The sequence below is a fragment of the Podarcis tiliguerta genome (genome assembly GCF_965153285.1).
Source record: "Podarcis tiliguerta genome assembly, chromosome: 1".
In the NCBI taxonomy this organism is placed as follows: Eukaryota; Metazoa; Chordata; class Lepidosauria; order Squamata; family Lacertidae; genus Podarcis; species Podarcis tiliguerta.
The window spans coordinates 111,305,019-111,332,715 of record NC_139534.1 but is presented as its reverse complement, the minus strand read 5'-3'; the positions used below and the strand labels follow the sequence as shown (position 1 = coordinate 111,332,715).

General features: G+C 43.9%; 1 protein-coding gene across 1 annotated transcript in view; it reads right to left on the bottom strand.

Moving 5' to 3' along the window:
- Window positions 1-25,753, bottom strand: part of ZC3H14 (zinc finger CCCH-type containing 14) — a 28,960-nt gene extending 3,207 nt beyond the window's left edge. The window contains exons 1-14 of the mRNA XM_083436139.1: window positions 25,539-25,753; window positions 22,319-22,361; window positions 20,581-20,695; window positions 18,748-18,788; window positions 18,217-18,412; window positions 16,343-16,763; window positions 10,436-10,596; window positions 9,323-9,423; window positions 7,632-7,787; window positions 6,773-6,847; window positions 5,182-5,341; window positions 3,879-4,102; window positions 2,860-2,980; window positions 152-288 (exon numbers count right to left, since the gene is read on the bottom strand). Coding sequence (XP_083292265.1) covers window positions 152-288; window positions 2,860-2,980; window positions 3,879-4,102; window positions 5,182-5,341; window positions 6,773-6,847; window positions 7,632-7,787; window positions 9,323-9,423; window positions 10,436-10,596; window positions 16,343-16,763; window positions 18,217-18,412; window positions 18,748-18,788; window positions 20,581-20,695; window positions 22,319-22,361; window positions 25,539-25,574 — 1,987 coding nt within the window. The 5' untranslated portion in view covers window positions 25,575-25,753. The remainder of the gene's footprint in view (window positions 1-151; window positions 289-2,859; window positions 2,981-3,878; window positions 4,103-5,181; window positions 5,342-6,772; window positions 6,848-7,631; window positions 7,788-9,322; window positions 9,424-10,435; window positions 10,597-16,342; window positions 16,764-18,216; window positions 18,413-18,747; window positions 18,789-20,580; window positions 20,696-22,318; window positions 22,362-25,538) is intronic.
- Between the last annotated feature and the right edge of the window lie 1,944 nt (window positions 25,754-27,697).

Genomic DNA, 27,697 nt, shown 5'->3' with positions numbered 1-27,697 from the left:
CAGTTTCTTGTTTCCCAACCTGGCCAATCGGATGCCTCTGGGAAACCCACAAGCAACCTGCCTTTGGTTTTGCTAGATCAGATTCTGTTGTCACCAGCACATTCTTCCCAGCAAGCCCACATCAAAACCTGGAATAGCAAGAAATCTTTACCTGGTTTAGGAGGCGGCAGTGGGGTCCGCCGACTGGCATGAGTGTAGGGGCAATCTGGCTTGGTGCACTTGGCATCGTATTTACAATTTGGATGGATGAACAAGCATTTGTCCGCAAATTTGCAGTTGGGAAAGACTCTGGAATGTGAAAGGAAAAACGGCTGGGTAAACTTGTTAGAATGTACTCACTTTCAAAATAACATCTATGTTTACACCTCAGTCCTCATCCCTGGCATCAAATACAGTTTTACTTAAATCAAGACATTGGTGCTCTTGGGCTAGAATTCTAAAGAAAAACCTCAATTCCGATTTTTCAAAAAACCCTCTGGCTTCAAGTGCTTTCCATGCTCAAATAATAAACGGGCAGAAATCTGCAAGCCAATTCTAGAGAGTTCAAAGCAACCAAAAAAGTTACATGTGTGCCAAAATCAAGGTCTGCCAAGTTGGTACGGTCTGGATTTTTCCAATGAAATCCCCAAACTCTAAAATGGGCATAAAAAAAGCCAAAATGGATCCCAATGATGTCAGTGGACATACTCAATGCTGAACTGAAGCGGGGGGGACTAAGGTTAGTTGTCAGACCTCTAGAGACCTGATCTAATGTTTGTGGATTAAGAACTGGACTGGTGGGGAAAGGGGCATCTTGTCACTGCCACATCATCCTGAGCACTCAGCCCTCTGCAGTGACCCCGTTTCATTCTATGTTTTGTGGATTTTTTAGATCACAGATGAATTAAATGCTCTGAGAAAGGGCTAAAGAGCTGAATAGTGTTGACATAAAACTGCTCAACGGAACTACAGAACAATATATGAACTAGCAACACATTCTGAAACACTAAAAACAGCTTTTCAGCTCTTCCCCCAAACCTCGCTGTAATAATAATAATAATAATAATAATAAATTTGATTTATATCCCACCCTCCCCAGCCGAAGCCAGGCTCAGGGCGGCTAACAACAATAAAACAGTACAAAAGTACAGCACAAACAACACTCTAAATTCATTCATTATAAATTAATTCAAATCAAGCCACTGGCAACCATTGGGCCAGAGCTCCGCGAAGATTGCCGAGGGAGGGAGTCAGGCTGTGCCCTGGCCAAAGGCCTGGTGGAACAGCTCTGTCTTGCAGGCCCTGCGGAAAGATGTCAAGTCCCGCAGGGCCCTAGTCTCTTGTGACAGAGTGTTCCACCAGATCAGAGCTACAGCCGAAAAAGCCCTGGCTCTAGTTGAGGCCAGCCTAACTTCTCTGTGGCCTGGGACCTTCAAGATGTTTTTATTTGACGACCGTACGTTTCTCTGTGGGGCATACCAGGAGAGGCGGTCCCGTAGCTACGAGAGTCCTAGTACGAGGGCTGTACTATATACACCTCACAGTATTAATTGTATTCCCTCTTTTCATAAAGATTTGCCTCTATCACAATTAAATATATACTTCTATAGCGTATATTTCTCACAGCTATTTTCTTCACAATGTTTAGAATACTTTTGTCTGAAAGGTCCAATAGTGTGTTAGCATAACGGATGACTTTGTTTCAACTCCCTTAGTCCCCCTTAGTTGCAGACACTCATCACTAGTCAAACAGCTGTGGTTTAGGCAGGGCTTCTTGTACCCCAGAATATTACAGTAATTGTGATCTCTGTAGCGTCATCAATTAAGGTCACTGCCCCAAAGGAGGAGACAACCTGAATGTTCCCAGTAGGGGCCTATCAGAGGGAGGGAGAAAAGGGTAACAGGAGCCCAATGAATATGCTTGCTAGATAGCCAATGACAACTGTACATCAGATCCAGTGATGACCTGCCTCTGAATGCCCATCGTGAGGGGAGAGATGTCTCTTCTCCCCCCAAATTCTCCCTGCACTGCAGAGCTCAAGTGAGGAAGAGATTCTTAAATGTCAAGAGTCTGGCACAGCTCATTCCCTTGGCTAGCAAAATTAGAATACATTATTCAAGGTAGTGAACATGCTCCATTTGCATAATGTCCACAGGTGACAGAAAACACTTTTTTGTGTGTGCAATTTGATGGCCCTAGTTTGAGGACTGGGAACCTGTCTCCCTCTGGATGTTGTTAGGCTGCATCTCCTATCACCCCTGACCATTAGCCATGCTGCCTTGAGCCATAGGGTCCTTCAACTTTAGCCTCGGTTGGGTACATGAAACCCTGACTATGCTACCCGTTTGGCTACACCTATTCTATTGTGGTGATGCAAGAAGCCAACCAACTCCACAGCTGTTAGGAAGCAGAGCTGGAGACCCAAGAGCAGACCCACCTCCCTTCTCTCCCAGAAGCTTCTGTGCAGCACTCTGCTCAATCAGACCCCATCTAGCCTAGCATCCTGTCTACTGCTGTGGTCAGCCAATGGCTTTTGCGAAGCACACAAGCCTGGCAGAAAGGCAATTGCCCTTCCAATATAATCCCTCTACCCGGTCTTTAGAAACGAACCCACCTGACCCTGGAACTTCGATTAGGCGTTATGATGAATAACCAATGGCAGACCTCTCCTCCTCCTTACCTCTGTCCAATCCCCTTTTGCCCTTTAAGCTAGTGGCCATTGCCATAACCCGTGGCACGGAAATTTCATTCCAGTGCAGCGGAGGCTTTTGCTCAGGACGAATACAGAGGAGAGGACCGGGGGGAAAGCTAATTTTTGTGTACGCTGTGCCTGAAGACCAGGAGGGCCAAGTGCATCAAGAAGCATTTGTACCACTAACTTGCACGGCAATGTGGGGTGGTGGAAGGCACATTCGTCTCCATTTTTGCAGGCGGGCCAATACTTGCAGCGCTCGGGTACTTTTTCCGCTTTGTGCAGGGCACCAACATCCTCCATCTCCACTGCAGAGAGAAAGCAAAGAGGCTCCAATTGATCTCTAATGGTTTGGCTGTTCAAATTTAAGACTGTTTCCATCACAGGGATTATCTACCCACATCAAAACCATGCAAATTTCAGACTCAAAAGTGTCAAAATGTGATGGGGTGTGCTATTTATTTAAAATATTCCTGCCCCACCTAGGCCTCCAACTCAAGAGAAGAAAAATAAACAGAATATTTGTTTAAAATAAAAAACAGTAATTATAAGGCAGCAGCGATTGAAAAATACAATCCACAACCAGCTGCGGTTACACATGTGACATGGGGAAATCGCTCATGGCCCATGATTTTACCTCTGGGACAGAAGCATTTCTGTCCTAGGGAACTGTATAGCCTGAGGCTCCTGGCCCAAACAGTAGAGATGATCATAACTGGCTACCCCCCAGGACTTAAGAGTCTACTGTTTGCTGCTTCAGTCCCAGATGAGCTTCCAATAATTCAGGAACGCAGGGTTGGCAAAAGTGGTGATCACTTCAGATGTTGTTGTGCTCCAACTATCCTAAGCCTCATCAGGTGCATGGCCAATGGCCAGGGATGATTGATGGGAGTTGTAATCTGGCAATATCTGCAGGACTGCAACTCCCCAACCACTGCCTTAAATGTGGTGCATCCAACCAGGGCCTGTGCTGTTTGCTAATTATGCTTAGACAACGATGAGGGTGGGGATCAGAGCTGTGTTCTTCCCAATGCTGAGAGGTCTGTTAGAAAAGAAACCTGCCATGGGAACTTAGCCTGCCGTTCAGCCACTGCATTCCTTCCCGCCTTGTGCTCAGCTCGAGTTGCCCAAAGAAAGCAATGCAAATAAAGAAGCTTTGCAACGAAGCTAACAAAAGATGCTTATCCCCTGGGGATGGACTGTTACCATCGGTGCTCTCCAGCTGTCTGGATATAATGTGCATCTGTTGCGCACGAAGGCTTCTTAATCCCTTGTTGGCTGTTGCTTTGGGGGCAACTGGCCTTACTCCTTCCATGAGACTCATTTCCTCCTCCTCTTGATCAGACAAGTATCCTGGCGGGCTGGGGACTCCGTCCAAGGTGACTATGAACTTGGGACTAGCAGGCTTCTCTGGCTGCACAAGCTGCTCCCTGAGATGAGAGAGGGGAACCCAGAAGGAATGTCAAAGCTACTGAAACAGAGAGCAGACTAAATGTGCGACAATACAACACATTCACACCCAATTCATGACAATCTGTGAAAGTTTTCTGTTGACAAAAAATTGAACTTTGCTTTTTTTAAAGATACATTCTTATCTTTAAACCACTTTCCTTAAACTTCTGATAACTGATATATGCATTTTTTTCTAAGCTAAAATAGAAAAGATGCTCCCCTCTCAGTTTGTGTAAGGAGAGAATATAAGATTCCTGATGGATCAGACTAGAGGCCTCTCTAGCTGAGCATCGTCTTTCTCAGTGGCCATCCAGATGCCTTTGGGAGGTCTCCAAGCAGGATATGAGACCCGAAGAACTTCCTGTCCCCAGAGGCAACTGAATGGCTGAGTCTGTATGAGTCACTGCTCTTCCAATCAGAAGGCCCATCCAGAACTGTGACTCATGCAGGGACTCAGTAAGTAGGCTTCTTGCTACCACAAGACAGGGTGATGGGCACCCATTTAAGATGGTTTTAAAGAAGGAATTAGACAAGTTTGTGTAAAATTAAGATAAGTGGCTACTGGTCACAATAGCTGTATTTATGATCGGAGGCAGCATGCCTCTGGACACCAGTTTCTGAGGAACAAAAAGCAAGAGTGGGCTATTTTCCTACTATCTGATTGCACCCAATAAGGACATGGCCTGCCCTCAGCTGCTTTTGTAGGTGGATCCTTTGGGCTCATTCAATCGATTTATTGCAATGTGCTAGCAGTTTGTGAATTATTGGACTAAAGTAGCCCTGTCATTTAATGAGCCACTTGAAGGCAGGTTAAAAAAAATGCCAGGGAGAGGAACTAGGGCAATTCACCATAGCTCTCTTTTTTAGAAAAGGAGTAAACACATCTTCAAAGCTAAGAGACCTAATTCACACAACCCCTTTGACGTTTCCCTATGTATGATGCAACTGAGCACCAAAACACACCACTCATGTAATCAGGTTGCCAGTTGCTGCAACTAGGTAAGTAAGCTTGAGTTTCTTAAGCCTTTTACTGAATTTTTAAGGAACAACTTTTTACCTTGCCTGTATGAGCCGTCCTGAAAGTGCCTGTAAGGCCTCCGAGGCCCTCTTACCCACTTCCAGATTCTGGGGCACCATTATCTCCTCGGACAGCTTGGGCTTCTTCAAGATAAACGATCTGGTGTCTGTGTGGACCATTGATTCCAAGTCATAGTAATCTAAGCCAGAGAAAATGGGAGAAGTGTTCGAATCAGGCTGTCGTAACCCAAGCACGGAGACAAGTGTGAAGCTCTTTACTGAGGATAAGCAAAGTCACGCAGCCTGCCCAGTTGAGCATTGAACTAGCATATTTTCCCCTGCAGCAGGAACAGAACTGGACAGGCACCCCCTCACTTGTGTGCAACCATGTTTACACACGGCACCAGGAAATCAATCAATCAGTTCTAACCTGAAATGGTAGGAGAGCTGGAAAGTCCTTGTGCCTCGTGAGGAGACCCTCCAAGAGCCCAAATAGGATGCTAGTGAGCCAAAAGTCTAGGAGAAAAGACTCCAAGCGCCCCAAATGGCACACAGGAGCTATCACTGCTGCCGTACTACCCTGCTCAACAGCTGTTAGGTGGAAAGCTGCACTTACTGCAGTGGGCTCCCCACTAACGCACATTTCACTTATGTGTGCGAGAGCTGAGAATGTAACCTCAGAGTTAAGTGGGGAGTTGCCTGTGCAAGCAGCCACCCAGGTCAAGATGGCACTGCACTAGATAGGCTGGTAATTCAGTTCATATGCTCTCGTCACTCCTGGCCCAGCGGTCCTTTAATAGATACAAGAGTGGCCACAAGAAACCACGCTTGCAACCGCTGCAGCGCACAGTGTTAAACGTGGCACAGCGCTATGCACATGCATAGTCCTATCCCTGCTGCTAGTTCCGTGCCAGGAGAAGCAACTAGTATTGGATGTTAATTGAGCAAGAGTGGCATTGGTTGGGAAAGAGAGAGCAAGCAAAATAGGGGAGCACAGGGTGAATGGCCAACCCGTGCAGGCCATTGCATGACTGCATTAAAAGCATCTCTTAAGTACATGGGATGTTGTGTAGAAAGCTATCTAAGATTCATTGCTTGAACAAAGGTGGCTATTATAGTGCAGTCAGAATGAATGTCTTTGACATGACCCATCAGGAATTTCCCCCTCTGAAAGTCTCCCTGAAATAAATGGTGCCAGCCCAATAATCCACCTGCTTGATTTCATCTATTTAAACAGGACTTTCCTCAGAGAAACTCCCAAGAGGGCTTTCAAGGCAAACAGAATGAACAGATCTGTGGTTCAGATCACTCAGTCAAATGAAGGCCTTCAAAAGAACTCCACAGTTTGCTACAATCTGGAATAAAAGTAATTTAAGCTTCTTTCTTCAACACAAAATTAATGCATCAACACAAAGTCCACTTGGGATTGGCTTTGACAGCAGGTGACAAAATAAGTACCTTCCCATTAGCAAAACACTGAAGGGACTTTTTTTTTCCAAATAAGATTTGGACTTTAACCTAATAAAAGTTAAATGACACTGTTTTAAACCTAAAATATACAGAGTTTTGGCTGTAAGTGGCTTTGGGAAGCCTGCTTTCTTTTTCTTTTTTATTAAACAACCACAGCTAACCTTGTGCCTTTTGTAATGCTTCTCCAATGGCCGGTTCAATCTGGAGACGGGAAAAGAGTTGCCTTTGCTGGGTTCCTAAAATAAAGGTGGAATGAAAAAGTATTTTACTGCCTGTGCAACTCAAATTAAGGGACAGCTGTGCAGTCACTTCCTGCAACTCTATTCTTAACAAGTGCTTTCCCACCCTCCACAAGGCATGGGATTCTCTTACAATCAGTCTCCACTTATTCTAGTCATCTGCACAATGCTAGGAGATTTCTGCCTCCTCCTCTATGAACCTATCTGAGCAATACTTTACTCTTGGATTCTACCTAGACTGGAAGTGGATTTTGGGCTTCCACACTGCCTCCCTGCTCTGTAGCTGGTTTTATCTCATGGAGTCAACGTTACCTTGGATGCCTTTAAAAGGGGATTAAGGCAATTTTAAGATGGATGGATAGATAGATAGATAGATAGATAGATAGGTAGATAGATAGATAGATAGATAGATAGACAGACAGACAGACAGACAGATTAACACTTGGCTAAATGGATGGCTACCCCGTAATGGCTAATTGGAACATCTCCGTTTAGAGGCAATGAATGCCACTGAATTCCAGTTGCCGGATTGGTGGGGAAAGAGACTTTATGCCCTGCTAGTGGGCTTCACAGAAGCAGTCCAGTAACAGAAAATGTGCCCCCCCCCCATTATAGTGAGGAAATGAAAGAGGAACACACAAGAATCTGAGGCTTATTGGGTTGATATTCCTATCAATTCCTATTCAACAGAATTACATGTGCCTGCAGCATAACACACATTTTTGGGCTGGAGAACAGAATTAACCTCTCCTTGAGAACAGAACACTTTATTCAGTATCACCTGGAAGTCTCCCTAATGCTTGTTCCTTTGGCTCCTCTTCCTGTATCTGGGAGTTGCCTCTGGATGGCCGGCTCTGGCCATGCATCACTTCCAGAAAGGTTTCCTCTTGAGATGTCCGGGTTCTGGGAGCCACAGGAACTGTCTGCTTTGCTGGCACTTTCCACAAATAAAAAAGAAATAAATCATCAAAGGCTGATATGCAAAGAGCAAGTGATTCATTATCACAAAAGTTAATTGCATTCTCTAAAAATCCAGACAAATAAGCCAAAAGAAGCAGCAATTTCTAAGTTTGGCTGTCAGACGGATTTCTGGCACGAAATTAACTCAAGACATTAATTAATAAGCTACCCCTTTATCGCTCCACGAACCTTCTGCTTTTGTCTTTTATACCATCTATACTTCTGCTTTCACTTGAATGTGTTGGTTTGGAGAACATTTATCTCAGTCAAATGTTAGCTGACATACTGGCTAGGCAGCCGGCAGAGAAATGATAAGCTGTCCGGTTGCACTGATGCTTCCATCTAGCTGCTAATACAGTATCATCATCTAGAGGGCAAGAACATTTGCCAGCACTTCTCACAGTCCTTTCTTACTTGAGGGGGAGCCACCGAAGGCCCTTCCTGCCAATGCCAGAAGATTACAGTGGGCTTTAGATTCTCAGCAATGCTACAATGCTAGAACATGAATGTGTGGTTTCAGTGCTCCATTTCACTCCTTAAAGCTGCAAGCAATCGTGAAAACCTTCTGCCAGGAGAGGTGGAACGTAAACCCCATCAGGGAAATATAGAAATATTTCAAAGACTTAAGGACCGATCTGCACATCGAGCTTAAAGTAAGATTTATACCCACTTAACCATCATGGTTTCCCCCCAAGAATCCTGCTAATTGTACTGAAAATTCTGTGTTGGGTACTTCTAGTTCCCTCACAGCACTACGGATCCCAGCTTTAGCCTGCAATCCACATTTCCCTGGGAATAAGCTTCAATAAATGTGCAAATAGAATGGGATGGCGTTGTTAGTCCAGGGCATAGATAGGGCATAAGAGAGACTGTTTGAGCTTTTCCGTAACAAGTGGGGCTTCTGTTCACTTGCAACACCATTTGGTGCCAGCTCTGCAGCAAACATCTCGCTTGTGATCTTGCAATGAAAACTGATCTGTGGGGCTGGTGTCTGTAGCGTCAAACCAAAAACCATTTCCAGAGGGGCAGCCATGTTAAGTCTACTGCAGTTAAAACAACAAACAGTGGCACCTTAACATGAATGATGGCAGGATCTTCCAGGGACTAAAGTCCACCTCATCAGATGCTCGGTGTATTGCCTGATGTTAAAACTTAAACATATGCAAAGTAAGCATGGTTAGCATTCTCAACAGATCTGAAGTTCAATCCCTTGTGTCTCGCGCCACTGGAGAGTCACTGCCAATCAGGTTTGACAATACAATGGACCAATAGCCTGACATGGTAGAAGGGAGCTTCCTATGACCCTAACAGCAATAATCGAAGATAAAACAAACATCCTAACTTAGAAGACCTGTAGTTGTAGTAAGATAGAAAACCATTGTGACTCATGCCACAGGTGGTGGCAGTGATCTTTTGGATATGTTGCTGTTTAACTTCCTGTGCCTCGATTCATTCGGGCTTACTAAACTGGGCTTGGAGCTCACGCGTCCCTGTCAAACTACAGTCACTTACCTGCAGCATAATTTGTTGTCTTTGTAACAGATTCCTGGGCTTCAGAGATAGCTTTCAATATTAAATTCTTGTTGGCTTGTTTATTAGGTGGCAGAGAAGGCCTGGAAGGATTGAACAAAAAAAGATACAAGGAAATTAATTTGTCATTGTAGAACTATAGAAGAGTGAAATGTTGCTAAGCTGTGTTTTCAAAAGCTTGGCTGAAATCTTCACGAGGTGCACAGATTGGAATTTTTGGAGTTGTTTGATCATCAGCTGCCCTATTGTGTCCGCCACCTTCTGTGCTACTCTGTGAGCCATGCATCCTATTACTGAAATAGGGCTGATTTCTCTTCTCCTGGTATTCATCTCCCCATAGAGGGCACCCTTCAATATTCTGCAATCCCCTGCCATACATTCAGCGCCTGTAGAAGTCACACTTCTGCTGTGGCAGCAGCAGAGGCCAATATGGATGTGCTCCTGATCTTCTGTAGTCCTCTCTGACCTCGTTCCCTTTTCTGCAAGCATAATAACTGTCGGAGCCAACATTTGGATCCACAGCAAAATACACCTTGAGATCAGCACTGGCCTGCGAGGTACTGCTGGGAAAACACTGCACGGAAGCTAAGGTGGAAGGGAAGTCCCACCATTATAGCAGTTGGTTGTTGGCCTGGGAGGCAGAGGACACCCTAGTCAGGACTTTTAAACATGAAGGTCACATGACCTCCTGACACCAGCAGCGTGATCGAGTCAGCAACTTTGGGTTCACATGACGCTCACCAAGGTATCTCCTACCCATCAGTTTCTGGTGCAGTTGGCAATTCCTCTCCCCACTTGATCACCCTGCAGCAATGGCAACAGTTCCTACTAGCATGCTGCTCCCAGGTTGCCAGGGCTTGCATTTGTTATCTCCTCCGTAAGCAATCATTTACTGTAAAAGCCAGGCCTTAAATAATCAAGCAATACGATGGCAACAAAATTACTTCTAATGTGTTTTCTTGGGCATATGGCACCATTTGATCTTGCAATGTGGCCCAACACCCAGAAACAGCTTAGGAACATCAGGAACTCAGGACAATCTATTTTGATGCTTACTTTCTTTGGCCTAATTCAAACCCCACAATTCTTAGGTACCTTCTCTCAGGTTTTGCAGGCACAGAGACGCTGCTGGAGATGCCTCCCAGACGGAGCACAGAGTCTTCCTCTTCCTCCTCCTCCTCTCCATCGTTGCTGAACCGTTTCACTCGGACTACAGAGCTTACAACTGGGAGTTTTCTCTTCCTCAAGTTTTCTTCCTGCAAGAAGTACGATAATTTATTTGATATGTTTTTGTTGGAGAAATTTGTAGCATCCCCTTTAAGGCAGGCATTTCCAGGACAACGTAACTATCATTGACTTTGCTTTGAAAAAGAAAAAGCGGCTGGTTTTCCCAATGTCCAAAAGACATGTGTTTTCCATGCCTGATGGTGAGTGAAGCCTTTTAACAGGCCAAAAAAACCCATGTAACTGAAGTACTCACAATTATACCCCTGCTTGCTCCTGACTCCCTCTGGGGTTTTGCTGTGTTGAATTTCCTAAACATCATGTACATTTGTTGGTGAATATATAGAGAAAAGTATACTTATGTGTGTGTAAAACTTTAAACACACACATGCAAATTGGGACAACTGGATGGATCAAAAGCATGTACTTAATCTTTGAAGAAACATGACGTTTTCTAAAGTTCAAAATAATAATAATAATAATAATGTACTAAACAAGCTGTTAAAATTCCAGAAACAACACCCAGATTCACAGGTACTATGCCGTGTTCAGACCTTAGTTCCCTTCACCCCAAGAGTGATTCAGATGATCATATTTGCCCTGCTGTACCACAAAAAGCCAACATCTACCACAGCAAGTCCTCGCTTCTTTCTCATCCACCTGCCCCCTCCAATTTTGCTTCAGAAAGTTGTTTTGGAATCAGAGAGGTGGATGGTTCCCAGTGGATCAATTAGTCGAACTCCCCACACTATATTTAAAAGCAATGGCAGGTGTTCAGTTGACTTTTTCTTGGGTAGTGAGTTTGTTTTGTTTTGTTTTGTTCCCGTTTCCCCAACCTGTCCCATTTTCAGAATAACCTCAGGATCCCACCACAACAAGAGGTTCTTAGCACAACAGGTGGGTCAGGTTGGGTTTTCAACCTTTATTTATCACGTTCACATCCTGCTTTCCCCTGAAGGAGCTCACAAGAGCAGGTGGGTGGTTTCTCCATTTTATCCTCACTACAGCTCTGTGAAGGAGGGAAAGCAGAGTGTCAATCACTACGGTTGCCCAATGAGCTTCGTGGAATTTCAATCTGAGTCCCCTTTGTTCAAATCCATGATACTTTCGTCAGCAACTCACGAAAGGAAGAGCTGGAGGGAAAGAATGCATGCAGGATACAGCTTGAAAAGCAAAACACACAAGAACAAAAAAGGGCAATCACCTTCATCAAGGCAGCTTTTATTTTAAAAAGAATCCAAATACTAAAATTATTCACCAAGAATTATGGATGCTAGGGCAAAATTTGTGCAGATTTATTGGCTGACACTGCAAAAGTCAGAGGCAGCGAGGCAGGAAGGAGATAATACAGAGAGGAAGAGCAGTGAGAGACAGAATGAGTGTTTGTGATTAAGCATGAAGGGGAGTCTGGTCAAACACTAGGGGCTCATCCATACTAACCTTTTGCCCCACACTTCCTAGGCACAGATCCAAGCTTTAAAGTGCCGTGTCCGAGCGTTTTTTTAATGCCCTGGCCCTTTTCAGTGAAAACCTGCTTTTTAATCCTGGATCAGAAGAAACAGCAATTAGGGCTTTCTGCAGATTGCTCTGGTTCAGGGGTAAATAGCTGGTTTGGGCAGGGAAAGTGCCAGGGCAAAAAAAGAAAAAAAGGACTTGGACACAGCACTTTCAAACACAAATGTGTGCCTAGAAACATAGCATGGATGAGCCCCAAGATAGAAAGGCAGAAACTCATGTACGATAAAGAAATTATCACCTGCTAAATAACAAAAGTTATTTGGCAAGTCCCTCTTGCATTCTCTCTCCCCACCCCCACAAATCAATATGTTCATTCACAACCAAGGAAGTTAGAAATTTGCCTTCTAAAGAAAACAAATTTATATTTATACTCCCAGCCACTTACTCATCCATACCTAAGAATGTAATGATTGATAGTATCCTGCCCCCTTGACACAATGGGTGAGTGCAGAAGACACTAACACACAGCAAAAAAGGACAGGAGAGTCACCTCCATCATGGAGGAAAGGAACCAGTAGCTAATAGCATGACAGCCCAAAATATGGTGAGATTAGCTAGATGTGACTGTGAATTGCAGGTCCAGAGCAAGATTCTCAATTTTGTATGATCAACTGTTAAGAGTGGGGGATTTGTTCAGAAGGGCACATACAACATGTGTGACTTATTTTAATACTTTGCAATAAGCTAGTGCTGGTCCCTCCACATTAATCCACTGATGTGTTTATTTTTAAAATAACACACTACTCAAGTTATAAAATGGATTGAAACTGTAACCTGAGGAAGAACTCAGAAGCCTCCCACTTCCCACTAGTGGTTCTGCTTAGCGCCATCAATGTACAGTGGTGCCCCGCAAGACGAATGCCTCGCAAGACAGAAAACCCGCTAGACGAAAGGGTTTTCCGTTTTTCAATGCGCTTCGCAGGACGAATTTCCCTATGGGCTTGCTTCGCAAGACGAAAATGTCTTGCGAGTCTTGAGATTTTTTTCCGCTCCCCAACCCCTTTTTCTAAGCCGCTAAACCGCTAATAGCCTTTTAGCAGCTAATCCGCTAATCCCTTAAACCTTTAATAGCCGCTAAACCGCTAATAGCGCTAATCCGCTAAGCCGCTAATAGGGTTGCTTCGCAAGACGAAAAAACCGCTAGACGAAGAGACTCGCGGAACGAATTAATTTCGTCTTGCGAGGCACCACTGTATATATGGAGTGATGTGTCAGGGTCTTTTAATGTCCCAAAGGCTTTACAAATTTTTGACAGAGGAGGAGACAATGGGAAAAGGAGAGGCAGACATGACAAGGGGCGGTATTTTATTATTTATTCATTTAAATATTTATATCCCGCCGTTCCATGCCTTTCAAAGATACACCACCAACACAATGTAAAATACAGTCTTAGAAACGACAACAACAACATTGATACAACACACCAGCAGGCATTATCTGAAGGCACTTGACTAAAAATGGTCAGCTGGTCTAAAACAGTTTGATGTGTGTGCTCATTTAAGGGGGTTGTTCCACAGTACTGGTGCCACTACACCAACTGCAGCTCCGTTGATGGGAGGACAGTGAAAGTGGCCTTAAAAACTGAGCCAAGATCTCATGCAGGCTCAGGGAGGAGATGATCCACAAGGTACATTGGTTTGGTCCCACGCCTGTTTTGAAGGTCAAGGCCAGCGCCTGGAATTGAGCTTGAAAGCAAATTTGTAGCAATGAAGCTTGTACAAAACAGGCGTAAAATGGTAGACCCTACGGGCCCCAGCATTCTGAATCGCTTGACATTCCTGGATTGCAGTTCCACATAAGGCACATTAGTGTAATCCAACCTGGAAATAACCATGCTAGATTTGATTTCTCCTGGAAAGAGCACAGCTGGCAAATCAGATGGGAGTTGGTCAAAGGCAATCCAGGGCACTGCTGTCACTTCCACATGCAAGAGCACAGACAGTTCTAGCAGCACACCCAAGCTGTGAACCTGCTGCTTCTGGGGAGGGTAACCCTATCCAAACAAGTTGAGCTCCTCACCCAGGATCATCAGCATGACCTGTCCAAACCCTGAGGTCATCTACAGAGGCCTTTCTCAGTGTGCCCTCTCAATTGGAAGTGCCTCCATCTTGAAGGATGTGCTGTCTCTAAGAAAGCTTTCTTTGTCATCCTTTTGCTACCGGGCTAAGACTTTTTTTATTCTCCCAGGCCTTTTTAAAGATCTTATTAGTTTAGTCCCTGTGCTACAGTTGATAGTGCTAACTGCAGTATTTGCTCACTGTTTTCAGCTCATGTGGTCTGTATTTTCTTTTATTGGGTTGGCCTTTCAGTATTTCTGTTTCTTGCCGGATTAGTTTTTTTAAGATTCAATGAATTACTATTTTTTACTGAATCATTCTTATATTTTTAACTGACTGTATACAATGCCTAGAGAACTTATTTTATGAAGGGGGTCTAACAAATATGATTAATAATGAATACATACAGGCATACATATGTCTGTCTTGTCTGGAGTTTCAGTTTGTTCACCCTCATCGACTTCAAGACTCCCAGACACAGAGTATGTATACAAAAATTCTTTCTCCTTTGGAGCTACTGGCTACAACAACTTAAGTCAGCTGTCTAGACCTTGATGTCTAGGTTATCTTCCAGTGGTCACATGCCAGAGGTGGGTGAGGCCAGAGGAAAAAGCTGACAAAAAGCAAAAAATGAAACTATTACCTTTGTACAGTAGGCTGGTTTCTTCATGCAGCCCTCTCTATCCAAGCAAGCACCCACTGCAGGAGGGTGCATAGAAGGGTTGATGAAGCATTTGACCTCAGAAGGGGGTGTGGTCCGGGGAGGATCTCAGGGCCAGAGGCCTGGAGGGATCCAAATGGCCCCTGGGCCTGAGGTTCCCTACCCCTGACTTGAACCATAGGCTTCCGACATGAGGATCCCAAACTGAAGCCAATTATTTAAAACAAGCAATGATACTTATATGCCCTTCTAAAAGATCTGAGGTGGAGGAAGCAGCCACCGAGTGCATAGATCAAGTTGTCACAAGGATACTGTCCCATTAGAGTATGGAGCAAATAGGTAGTGAAAGCCACATATCCATTCATCCCATTTCCTTTCTTACAGTGTGCTTTGCTCTACAAAAGACCCGAGAGCTAATGCTGGGATTGACCACAGGCTGATTCAGTGACAAACTCTAGAATATGCAGGGATCTGGAAACCAAAAGTCACACAACTTGAACAGGCAAGGTTCTAAGAACAGCAGCCAGATAAACAAGATAGTTGGTTTTACCCTCAAGTTCAGCTTAGTTTGATGATTTTCAAACCTCATTCCAAGGAACTCTCATTTTTACTCGCAAATGTTCAGGGTTGCTCAGTGACAAGGTCAGCAAAGGCAGTCAAGCTTCTCTGAATGACAGCTGGCCCATCAAGAGTGCTGGGTGTGAACTCAGGCGCACTCTTAGCTCATACAGTGCTGCAATCTGTGCCTATCTATGTATTACCCCTCTCTCTTTTCAAGGCACTTAGGTGCCATACAAGGTTCCTTCTGCTTTATCTTCACCACAACCCTGTGAGGTAGGGTTAGGCTTAGATATGGAGACTAGGCCATGCTCACGGATGAGTGGGAATTTGAACCTAGGTCTTGGCGTTCTAATCACTATACTACACTGACTCTCTGGGTAAGTGAAGACCTTACGCCATTGGTCTTCAACTGGAGGGTTGGGAATAACCATCAGGTTGTGGCCTGATCTAAGGTCGGTCTCAACAGCACCATACAAATGTTAAGTAAAAACTAAGAAATGGGTCTGCAAATGCATTACATTGGGTTAAAGGCGAGTCCTGGGTCTGGAAACATTGAAGACCATTGCCCAGGAGCATTCTCCGGAATATTCTACAACACAAAGGAGTTCCAGTCAGACACATCAGTGTGACAAGAGCTCCCCAAAGACAGGAAACTTGAAATCCTCTTATTTAGTATTCGCCAATGAACAGACCTAAGAAAAATGGACACATAACACTCATGCAAGGCCCAGCTATGCCCAGGTGAGGGCTACAACTGCTACTCACCCTATTTAAGGCTAACACCATACACACACACACATTTTTCACCCCCTAGTCACTAAAGCAACTAGAATCTGGATGCCACAAGGTTTAGATGCCATGCGTGAGATATTTTTGACCACTCTTGCTATGTTTAGAACAGGGGACTCCAAGTGTCCATGGTGACCTCCGTTTGTTGAGTACATGTTAAATTACCAGCATAGCTTGGGCTTACATACTTACCTCACTGCTAATTTTATCAGCATTCCCTTTGGCAGTGGGCCTGTAACTCTCAGCCAAGCTGCCAAACACGTCTGGATCGCAGAGCTGGATGGCTTCCAGTGACCTGCCGCCCTGCATGTCGAGCTGCTTGCCAGTCTGTATGCTACTCTGTTGTGGCATTCTCTGAAAGTGCATGTTGGCTTCTGCACCTCGGCTTGCTGGTGGGCGGTAGATTTCAGCCGATGGGCGGGAGGAACCGTAAGTCACCGTTACGAGAGGCTTCTTCCGGGGCAGCCGATTCTCCTGCACAAAATTGAGGTCTTCATCAATGAGGTCATCCGGCTCAGGCTTAATGTCGATCACAGCTTCCAAGGGGGACAGCTCCCTGAGAGGTTTCACAGTTGACATCAGGAGAGATGGGGAGGTGTCTTGGCGAGGCTGCCTGTGTGAGAAGAGAAAATATTACCTCTACCTCATGTCAAGAAAATGCTTGCTTGAAGCCTCCAAATTGAGAAGGGAGCATAAGAATATGATTGTCAAACGTTCACAGCTCTGTTCCAGGTAGTCCTCACCTATGAGGAGACGTGAATTGCTATAAGGTGCTTCAGGGTCAACCCAATCCTAAATTGAATGAAAAATCTGTTTTTGCTTCTGCCACTTTGGGGCAATTCTAACCCCACTGGAATGACTGAGAAGACCAGAAAAAAACCCCATGTACATAGGCTACTAGAGGTCACAGTGACTGCACAAATTGTTGTTTTAAGTTGTGAAACCTACATGTTTAGTTTAGAACCTACTCAGTCTATTTCATGTCGGAAAATAACATATAGGGTGAAAAAACAGCTGTTGTTTTTCTATTTTCATACTAGATACTCACTTCTTCTAACAACCCCACAAATTGCATAGTACCATACAGGTTTATACACACCCCTTTCAAACCTAAATTGTTGAAACTCTTCCCCTCAGTTAGACTCTTTGCTATGATGAAGGAAAATTGTTTTCTTTTTAATTATTTTGCATAAAACTTTCTAATCTGACTTGTTCACCAAGACTCCAATTGCATCTGGAGATGGTTGCAAGCAACCAGCAACCTCACCTAAGCAGCTGGTCAGACCTAATGGCAACTCTTGAATCAAGGAACTTTAGCTGACCACTATTCCCTGCTCACAGTAAGATCTCTGCCAATGATGCGGGGTGGAATTTTTTTGCATTTCCAAAGTTAATTAATAACAATGAACTGATACCAATAAAGTCAGGAAAGCTTGGTAATTTCAAAGTTTTCAGCTCAGCTTACTAAATTCAAGTAAAATAAGCAGGCTGATTTAGATAATTCTCCAGACCGAATGAAAATTTCCCAGTGCAACTTATCCTCATTCAAAATGTTTTCCCATTCAAAACAATTATTTCTGCCTGCTCCAAGAAAACCCACATCACAGATTTTATGCTGCTGCTTGTGTTGTTCCAGGTTGCCCTTGAGACTTCTGGGGCACAACGTCCCTAACCTATTTCAAAAGAATCAAAAAGTCCTCCAGTTTGATGATCAGCTTCAACACCAAACTATCAATGTGAGAGGCAAGAACAACCTATGGAATGAATTTATGAAGGCTCCCACAAGGCTTTATTTCATATGAGAATGTTGTTGTTGTTATTTAAGGTGAATGCACACACACACACCACTTAATCATCAGTGTTTCTAAGCGGTGTTGCAATTGTGCTGTTCAAAAGATAATGTCCAATAAGGCAGTATTACTGCTCTATAGTATTTATTTTAGCATTTCAAAATTGTAAATAGCAATTGGGTGGCTTGGCAGAAAAGCAATACAGAAATGCAATGAACAAATGAGTGAATAAATAACCACTATGGGTTACTGGTTTTTAAGACATGAGAACCTTACCGGGAGGCAGCAATTTTCTGTTCCTGGGAGCTGGTTGAAACTCGAGAGTCACTCCTTTCTGGTCGAGAACTTGAGACTGTAAGGGGCTGTAGGATTTCCTCCCCACTTCTCTCCTCATTTCCACTTGAAATGCTTTTGACAGAAGGCAAACTGCTCTCAAAGATGTTCGATTCAGAAGATTTTAAGTTGGTAGGTTCTGCAGATACAGGTATTCCTTATCTTATTTCAAAGTTCAATGAAGTATTTACACACAACTGTAAAATATGTTTCGCTGCAGATTTTGACAGAAATGCACTTCCTTCAGTTCACATTGAGTAATATATGCTTTCAAAATAATATTTCCCATTTGCATGAGAACGTTTCTTAAAATTCTAATTTCTGTACAGTCATAACAATTAAACTCTTACATAACGACACGCAACAATAATTATTTTTAATGTCTAAAATGTAAATGAAAGCATACACACGTTATCCCTTCCTGAAGATGCTTAATTTCCAAACAATAAGCCAGGTTGTCTTTCCTTTACTTACCTGTAGTTACAGACCGAAGCTTATCTAGCACACCATGAAGCCTGAAAAATAAGAAAAACGTTTTAATGGCTAACATCTGTTTCAAATGCAGTTTCTGAAGGGATATGTCACTTCGTTATGTTGACCAGTGTCATCAAATTTAGAATAAAGAGCTAATGACTTTCTTAATGCAAGTTATCAGCATGGAGGCAAGTGCAATGCAGTGTAGCACACTGGATTGGAATACTAGAAACCAAAGTCAAGACCCTGCTCTGCCATCAAACTTTCTAGATCAGTGTTTCTCAAGCTTGGGTCTCCAGCTGTTGTTGGACTACAACTCCCATAAACCCTAGCTGGCAGGACCAGTGGTAAGGGATGGTGGGAGTTGTAGTTCAACAACAGCTGGAGACCCAAGCTTGAGAAACACTGTTCTAGGTCGATGAGAACAAATCATCAACTCTCAAACTTGTTAAGGAATGAAATTATTGAGTTAATTATCCATGAGTCAGCAGAGATTACTCATTCCCCACGATGCACCTGCAGGTATCTTGTGACTCTCTTATCTGTGTTACTGGGCAGATTGGTGGCAAGTAACTTTGTGTATATAAAAAAGGGCTTAGCTTAAAATATACTGTGTGAGTTGTTGGAAGCTGGCTGTTGCAGCACTGTGGAGTTGTCCAAACACACTGTAAAAATTACAGGTAGGTAGTTGTGTTGGTCTGCCGTAGTTGAAACAAAAAATAAATAAATAAAAATAATACCAGTAGCACCTTAGAGACCAACTAAGTTAGTTATTGGTATGAGCTTTCGTGTGCATACCAATAACTAACTTGGTTGGTCTCTAAGGTGCTACTGGAAGGAATTTTTTTATTTATTTTATTTATTTTGTTTTGTTTTGACTTTGTAATGAGATTGTCTGAGAGAAAGGCCACACTTCAGGACTCACAGAACTCTAAGCTGTTGCAGGACTCTGCAAATTGACTTAGAACTTCATTCAGCAAGGCGTGTGAATCAAATACCCTCTCTGGGCCCAGAGAGAGAGAAGACATATGTAACATCTGTAAATAGTATGGGTGAGTGTTGATGTTGGCTTAGTAAACACAACTCTGCTACATGGCTGTTTCCTGTGGTGAGCTTAACTGCTTGACTGAGCTTCTGCAGCACATATTCACAACCCCAGCAAAAGTAACATACCACCCAAAGTAATAAACAGGACCAATAAAAAGTTTTATTATTTTCTCTGACCCCCGTTTTTAGCAATATCATCAGCTAAAGGCCTATCCACATAGTTGCCTCTTGTGCTTTGAATTCAGCATTTCAGTGCAAAATTGAAAGAATACCAAACAGCACATGTATCACACGTAACAACAGCAGATGCACTGACCCATTTCAAAGGAGGATCCAGGAAATGGGTGGGTGGGGAAACTCGGAAAACTGAGTTGTTCTCCCAGCAACATCAAGCTGGATGTTATACTTCATTTGACAACTAAGGTAAAAGCCAACCACAAAATGACTCAGTACACAGAACTAGGTAATGAGTTTTAAGATGCATCAGATTTACCATTCAAATTCAGGAAAAGGAGATGGTCAAACCATAGTATTCTTCCTTCTGGGAAATGGAACCAGTTCTTATGCCACAACACATTTGCTCAGCACCTGAAAAATAAGCTGAACCCCCTAGTCCTGGCCATTTCCACGAGCTCATCTGCCTTGGGTGGCTTTATTTTGCAATGTTGCACAGGTGAAGGGTATTCATGTGCCCTGGCCTAAGCACTCATCTAGTCATGGAGAAGGTTTCAGGATCAGACTACAAAAGAATTATAGTTCAAAGAATTAGAGGGATAAGAAACATACCATACAGTGAATCTCACAGTGTTGTTTCCTAGGAAGAGGGAAAGGTCCTCCGTCATCTGCTCCTGGCTCTTCTTGTTGGCCACCATGACCATGATATAATCAGGCAGCTCTTCATCTGATTTAAAGAAAGAGAAATATAACTGGATGTTAAATGTTTTAAGGGCAGCTGTAGAGTTTGACTACGAAACAGTCATAAAAAAGGGAGAGGGAAACTTTCAGATTATCCAAGGCATAGAACAAGAAAAGAAATAGAATCATTACAGGAAATGGCATGGACCAGAGACAGTATGAAGCCATGTATTTTGGCCATTAGTTAGACTCCCAGGGGTACAGATTAAAGGTGCGCTATTATAACATAGATGTTGCTGGTTGCAAACAGTAGCCCTGATGGCAAAAGGCCCTGCAGCACAATTCTATGCATGCTTTAGTTGGGATTAAGCACCATTGAATTCTGTGGGGACTTAATTCCAAGTGAAAGTGCATAGGAATACTTAATGTGAAATTCTGGGGTCTTCTTCCCTTCCCTCCTGGTCTTTCTTTTTCCAAATTTAACTTGTTTCGGAATACTGCCTATCTTTTATTGTGGGTTTTTCTTTACTACGTTTGTGGTATGGAATTTCCTTTTTATTTACTTATTTCCTGATTTTATTTTCAATGCCCACCAGTAAGGGGAACCATATATGAAGAAAAACATGGCACATCTGCTTTGGATATTTGCTCATTATTATTTCTATAGCACCTACAACCAGGCGCTTTACAATTAAAACAAAACACACAAGAGTTACACAGAAATGCACACCAAGGTTATTATTAGGGTCGCATAAAAGCCTTTCCCCCTGTATCCTGATGGCTACAGTGTGAGACAGGTTAGGCCAGGGGTCAGCAAACTTTTTCAGCAGGGGGCCGGTCCACTGTCCCTCAGACCTTGTGGGGGGCTGGACTATATATATTTGGGGGGGGGGGGGAGAATGAATTCCTATGCCTCACAAATAACCCAGAGATGCATTTTAAATAAAAGCACACATTCTGCTCATGTAAAAACACCAGGCAGGCCCCACAAATAACCCAAAGATGTATTTTAAATAAAAGGACACATTCTACTCATGTAAAAACACCAGACAGGCCCCACAAATAACCCAAAGATGCATTTTAAATAAAAGGACACATTCTACTCATGTAAAAACATGCTGATTCCCGGACCGTCTGCAGGCCAGATTTAGAAGGCGATTGGGCCGGATCCAGCCCCCAGGCGTTAGTTTACCTACCCATGGGTTAGGCTGAGAGATGGTAGCAGGCCCGTACCAAAGTTGACGAACCTGTGGCCTTCCAGATGCTGCTGAAGTACAACTCCCATAATCCCTTACTATAGGCAATGCTGGCTGGGGCGGATGGGAGTAGGATTTCATCTGGAAAGCCACGGGTTCTCCATCCTGGCTCAATGCCTTCGCAACTGTGGAACAGACAGAAATTCAATAGGTGCTGTTTTCCTCAGCATGGAGATATAGTGATGGGAAATGTGGCACCTGCTTACATTATAAATCATTATGGGATACTTGGTAGTAATAACAAATGGTGAACAGTCTTTGTACATACATGTAAGAAAATAGCCCCAAACTAGATCTGCAATCCTATTCCCATTTACCTGGCAGGAAACCCCACTGAATACAATGGGACTTGCTTTTGAGTAAAAATGCATTGTTGTGCCCTATTTTTACAACTAAAGGCACAAGAAACTTACCCACATATGCTCCCAGCTCCTGTAGCTTTCCTTTTATAGCACTCTATATGAAGAACAGAAGAGCAGCCAGTTAGGATTGCACAGTTTCAAACAAAAGGCATTCAGATATTGCTCTAGAAGTCTCAAACTCAAAATGAGTTTGTTCTTGAGGGACTGCCTGATGTAAATGGCAGCAAAACATTATTAATTTAGACAGTGCCATCAGCGGGCATGGTACCTTCCAGCAGGCAGTGCCCTGTCCTGAGGATCTTATAATCTAAAATTAAACATCATGAGGAAAATGGAATTGAAAAAGAGTTGAAAAATGGAGACAGGTGTAAAAAGGAAAACCATATGCAGCTGTTACATGGGCTCAGATTGCATTTCAGTAGGTCAAGGGAGTGGCAGACTCCAATATAATATTCCTTCCTGTGCTACAGGTGGGCTAAGGTAAACATATTGTTATCATATAAACACAAGCTACTAATAAAAGTTCATCATTATACAGAGGCTTTCCATACAACATTATAAAAAGGACTGTATTTAGCTATAGCTTTCATGGAGAGTTAAGGCTTTAAGACTGCAATCCTGCACACTCACATTTTACTTGCAAGCAACTTTTAAATGCAAAGATTCCTGCCCTCCTCGACAACTGGGCTCACGGCAAACATTTTGTAAAATAAAGGATGATTTGGAGATTCAGTGTGTTTGTTTTGTGAGTATCCTTACAGCTAGGTGGCATAGAGAAAGGAACGTTTGCTTTATACCTAGGTGGATAAAAATTACATATTGCTTCTAAAAATAAACATATTAATTATTATTGACTATAAAGTCATAGAGGAAATCTGAACAAAACATGTTAAAGCTTATACTTAATAACATCTTAAAACTGGTTTGCAACTAACTGTATTAAAGGTTGCTTTTCTATGCTAAAGGAAAAACCTTGCAGGGGAGGGGGGAAGTATATGACTTCTGAAGACAGGCATGACCCAAAGTTGTGTACTGTGCTTACTACTGAATCCAGGGTCTAACAAGGTCCCACATGTGCTATACTCTGGAAGACATCCTCCTCCATTTCACTAGGAGTATCCACTGATCTCTCCAACAACCTGATCTCTGCTGTGCTTTCTGTTCTCAAATCACAAATATTTGAAATTCTACTTATTAAAAACATGGCATTTACTGCACTTCCATTACATGAAGAAACACTATTTTGCCAAGTAACTATTGATCACTGATTGTAGAAGTTCTGAATATTTATTTATTTATTTTACCTTGAATTCTGTGGTGAAAGGCAGTATATATAGAAATCAGTATTTTGTCTGTAAACAGACATAATTCTGAAGTGCATGGGCTACATGTTCAAATATTTTAGATCATACTCCTAGGTTACATAAAGGCTCTTTGCATTTGAAAATCAGTATTGTTACAGCAATCAGTTAAGTGTGCATGACTGTTCAGGAAACAGATGTCCAGCACCATTTGTTTATTTAAAAGATGTTTATTCCTTCTTCTAGGTATTTACCCTAAAAACATTGAGAAACTTTACTTAAATAAAATAAATTAGTCATGGTGGCTCAGAATACATTATTTAAAAGCAATTCACCCATGCACAGCAAAATATTTTTACAAGGAAATCATACAAGCCCAACACACAAGCCAAAGCAAATCATTGAAAATTTACCAACATTCTGTTGGGATTTACACATATTCAAATCACTTTCCAGGCTAAGAAGTTTGAAAGAACTAGCTTTCTGTGAAATATTTATTCCTCTTAATATATTTGCAGATTTGGTACACTTCAGTTGAAGCAGTGCAGGTCTCCAAAATTTGTTCTGCAAACGGACAGGAGGAATTCTGCATTATTGAACCACTTTATGTGGATTTCTGAGGTATTGTGCCATCTCTATTACTTTCTGCCTAATCAAACCATAAGGATGTTTGTTCTGTGCTACGGTTTCTATGGTGACTGAGCTACAAGCCCAGGTCCTGGGAGGATTGCCCTACCTTTAGGAATTGCGTAATGAATAAAATTACGCTGGGTGATTTTGGAAAATTCAGTTGTTTCTTCTCCTATCATGGCAGTGTTGTGATGGGAAACGCTGCATGAGACCCCAAAAGGCAACACTCTATTTTTGAGTGACTAGAAGTCGCTCCATCCTGCAATTTCTACAGAGATGCATCTGAACTGAATAAACAAGCCTCCAAAATCAAGGGGGGCAATGTCTGGTTTAAAAATATTTATTTTATTTTACTCATTATCGATGGTATCCAATATGGCCTGCCCACTGACAGAAGGACAGAGGAAAAAACAATTTACAATCATTCCCACTCACCATTCCATCAAAATCTGCTCAAAGGTCTTTCAACCTTCTGAAACATGTAGGGGGATATCGGGGCTGCTTGGTTAAGTGGCTAAATAACAAAAAAAATGCCCATTTCCCATTCTGATATTAGATTTCTTCTAGCGTAGACTGTGTTCAAATACCTCCTAATAGCCATACCCCACATCTTTCATCCATGGAGCTCATGTGACATTTATATGGCTCTCCCCTGCCCTTTTCATCCTCAAAACATGTAAGGCATGTTAGGTATGATAGGGATGGAGAGATAGCGACGTTGCCCAAAGTTACTCAATGGGCTTTCAGTACTTAGGGGAGAACTTGAACCTGGGCTTTGTTGTTGTTTTGCCGGCTACGTAGGAAAACGGGGAGGAGGGGGCCGAGGATTTGAGAAAACAAAGCAATAAACTTTTGGCCTTTTGCAGCGGGGGGTGGATAAGAGGATGCGCGTTTCCATAGTATTATATGAGCTTTTTCTTTTTTGAGAGGGGGATGCAATATCCAGGGAGGCAGGCAGGCACAAATCTCTCTGCCCTACAAGTGCGTGGGGTGAGGTATCAGTCAGGATATCTAAATAGGCAGAGCAACCCCACAAGCTCGTGGGGGGGGGGCCTCAAATTTGTCCTGTGGGTCACATAACAAGCTCCGGGGGCTGGAGACGACTCCGGGTGGAAGGGCGTCGCGGGGGAAGGCCCTCCGTCGCCGCCTCCAGTTTGTGAGGAGGAAGGGCCTTGCCCCCCCCCCAGCCCGCCCATGGGGTTTCCTGACGGGGCGACGGGTCTGGGTCCACCCCGAGGTTGGGGGGGACGGGACCCTCTTTTCCTTTTCACCCCGCCCGGCTTCCCCCTCCTCCTCCTCCTCCGGGCTGCCCTTCTCCCCCGCGCGGCTCCGCCTCTCACCCGGATCTTGCGGCTGATCTCGGTGCCGATCTCCATGGCCTCAGACCGGGCGCCCGTCCCGCTCCTGCCGCGCGCGGGGGTGGTGGTGGTGAGGGAAACCAAACAAGTGAGCTAGGCCCAGGCCTGGACCAGAGTCGGAGCCCGTGCGAGCGAGCGAGCTGGGCCGCGAGGGAGGAGTGGCTGCTCGGCGAGGCAGCGCCCCCTGCTGGCTGGAGGAGGCGAAGGCTCAATCCCCAAGCAGAGGGAGGAGAGAGCGGGCGCTTTCGGGGCGGGGCTGCTTCTGCTGGCAAAACCGCACAGAAGGACATCAGCAGAGCCTGGCTGGGTCAGGCTGGTGGCCCCATCAAGGCCCAAGGCTCACAGTGGTTAAACAAGCAGGACCCGTGTGCAAGAACAGCTCCCGTCCTGTGGTTTGGGATTCATTGCTGCCTCCAGCTGGGGAAGGCAGAGCATAGGAGACAGCATGGAGCAGATCTAAGACCGCGCCACTGTGAGGGCGATGTGGGTGGCACTGTGGTCTAAACCACTGAGCCTCTGATCAGAAGTGAGATGAACTCTGCAACCCCATAGTGGTCTGGCTTAATTATTGTAACTCGCTCTACGTGGGGCTGCCCTTGAAGCTGACCCAGAAACTCCAGCGGGTGCAGAATGCCGCGGCGAGACTCCTTACGGGGTCCTCGCTGCGAGATCACATTCATCCAGTGCTTTACCAACTGCACTGGCTCTTGGTGGAGTACAGGGTCAGGTTTAAGGTGCTGGTTTTGACCTTTAAAGCCCTATGTGGCCTAGGACCCACGTACCTATGGGACCGCCTCTCCTGGTATGCCCCGCGGAGGACCTTAAGGTCCACTAATGACAACACCTTAGAGGTCCCAAGTCGCAAGGTCGTTAGGTTGGTCTCAACTAGGGCCAGGGCCTTTTCAGTACTGGCCCCGACTTTGTGGAACCCCCTGTCACAAGAGACTAGGGCCCTGTGGGACTTGACATCCTTCCGCAGGGCCTGCAAGACAGAGCTGTTCCTCCTGGCCTTTGGTTTGGACTCAGTCTGACCCTTATGTCTTCCCTCCCCTTAGGGTTTTGATTTATGGGCTACTTTTAAAACGAGGCTGCTTTTTAAATTGGATTTGATATCCCGCCTTTCACTCCCCTTCAGGAGTCTCAAAGCGGCTAACATTCTCCATTCCCTTCCTCCCCCACAACAGACACTCTGTGAGGTGAGTGGGGCTGAGAGACTTCAAAGAAGTGTGACTGGCCCAAGGTCACCCAGCAGCTGCATGTGGAGGAGCGGAGACGTGAACCTGGTTCCCCAGATTACGAGACTACCACTCTTAACCACTACACCACACTGGCTCTCTTAACCTGTATTTTAAATTGACTTCCCCCCCCCATTATGTTTTTACTGTAATTTTACTGGTGTAATTTTACCTATAATTGGAGAATAGACGGAAAAGCTATTGACCAAGTCTTTAAATTTCAGTACTTGGGAGTCCTTCTCCAACACAACATGGGCTGGAAGGTTCATCTTGCATATGTATTAAACAGAGCTAAAGCCCTTTCCTTTGCACTACTGCGTTTTTTCTTTTCAGATGGGGCTTTCCATATTCCATCAGTATTAAAAGTTTTCAAGGCAAAGGTGATTGCAACAATAGCATATGCAATCCCATTATGGGGGTCTTTTGTTAATCTAACCCATTTGGAGGTAATCCAAACGAGCTTCTAGGAAGGTTGCTAAAATTACCCAGGTGTGTAAGCAATACTGCTATACGACTGGAACTAAATATTACATCTCTAGAAACTACATTATGGAAATGCATCCTCTGTTACTGGTTGGCATTATGGCATAAACTTCCAAATCTCCACTTGATACAGTGTCACTGGAGAGATGACTTCCCCAGCCCCTGGGCAAAAATAATACATGGGAAACTTGTGTCCCTAGGACTATCTCCATCTGAACTATTAAAATTGGATTTAATTTCTGCCAAGAGAACTATAACTCACAAATTAGAGAAGATGGATTTACAATTTAATATTGTGACAGGTGGTGGCACCTGTTCGTCGATAAACCTTGGCTTAACACCACCAACGAAACTCCCATCTTATTTAACTACCTTATCCGTGGTGACGCACAGGTACGCCTTTATAAAGGCTAGATTCAATGC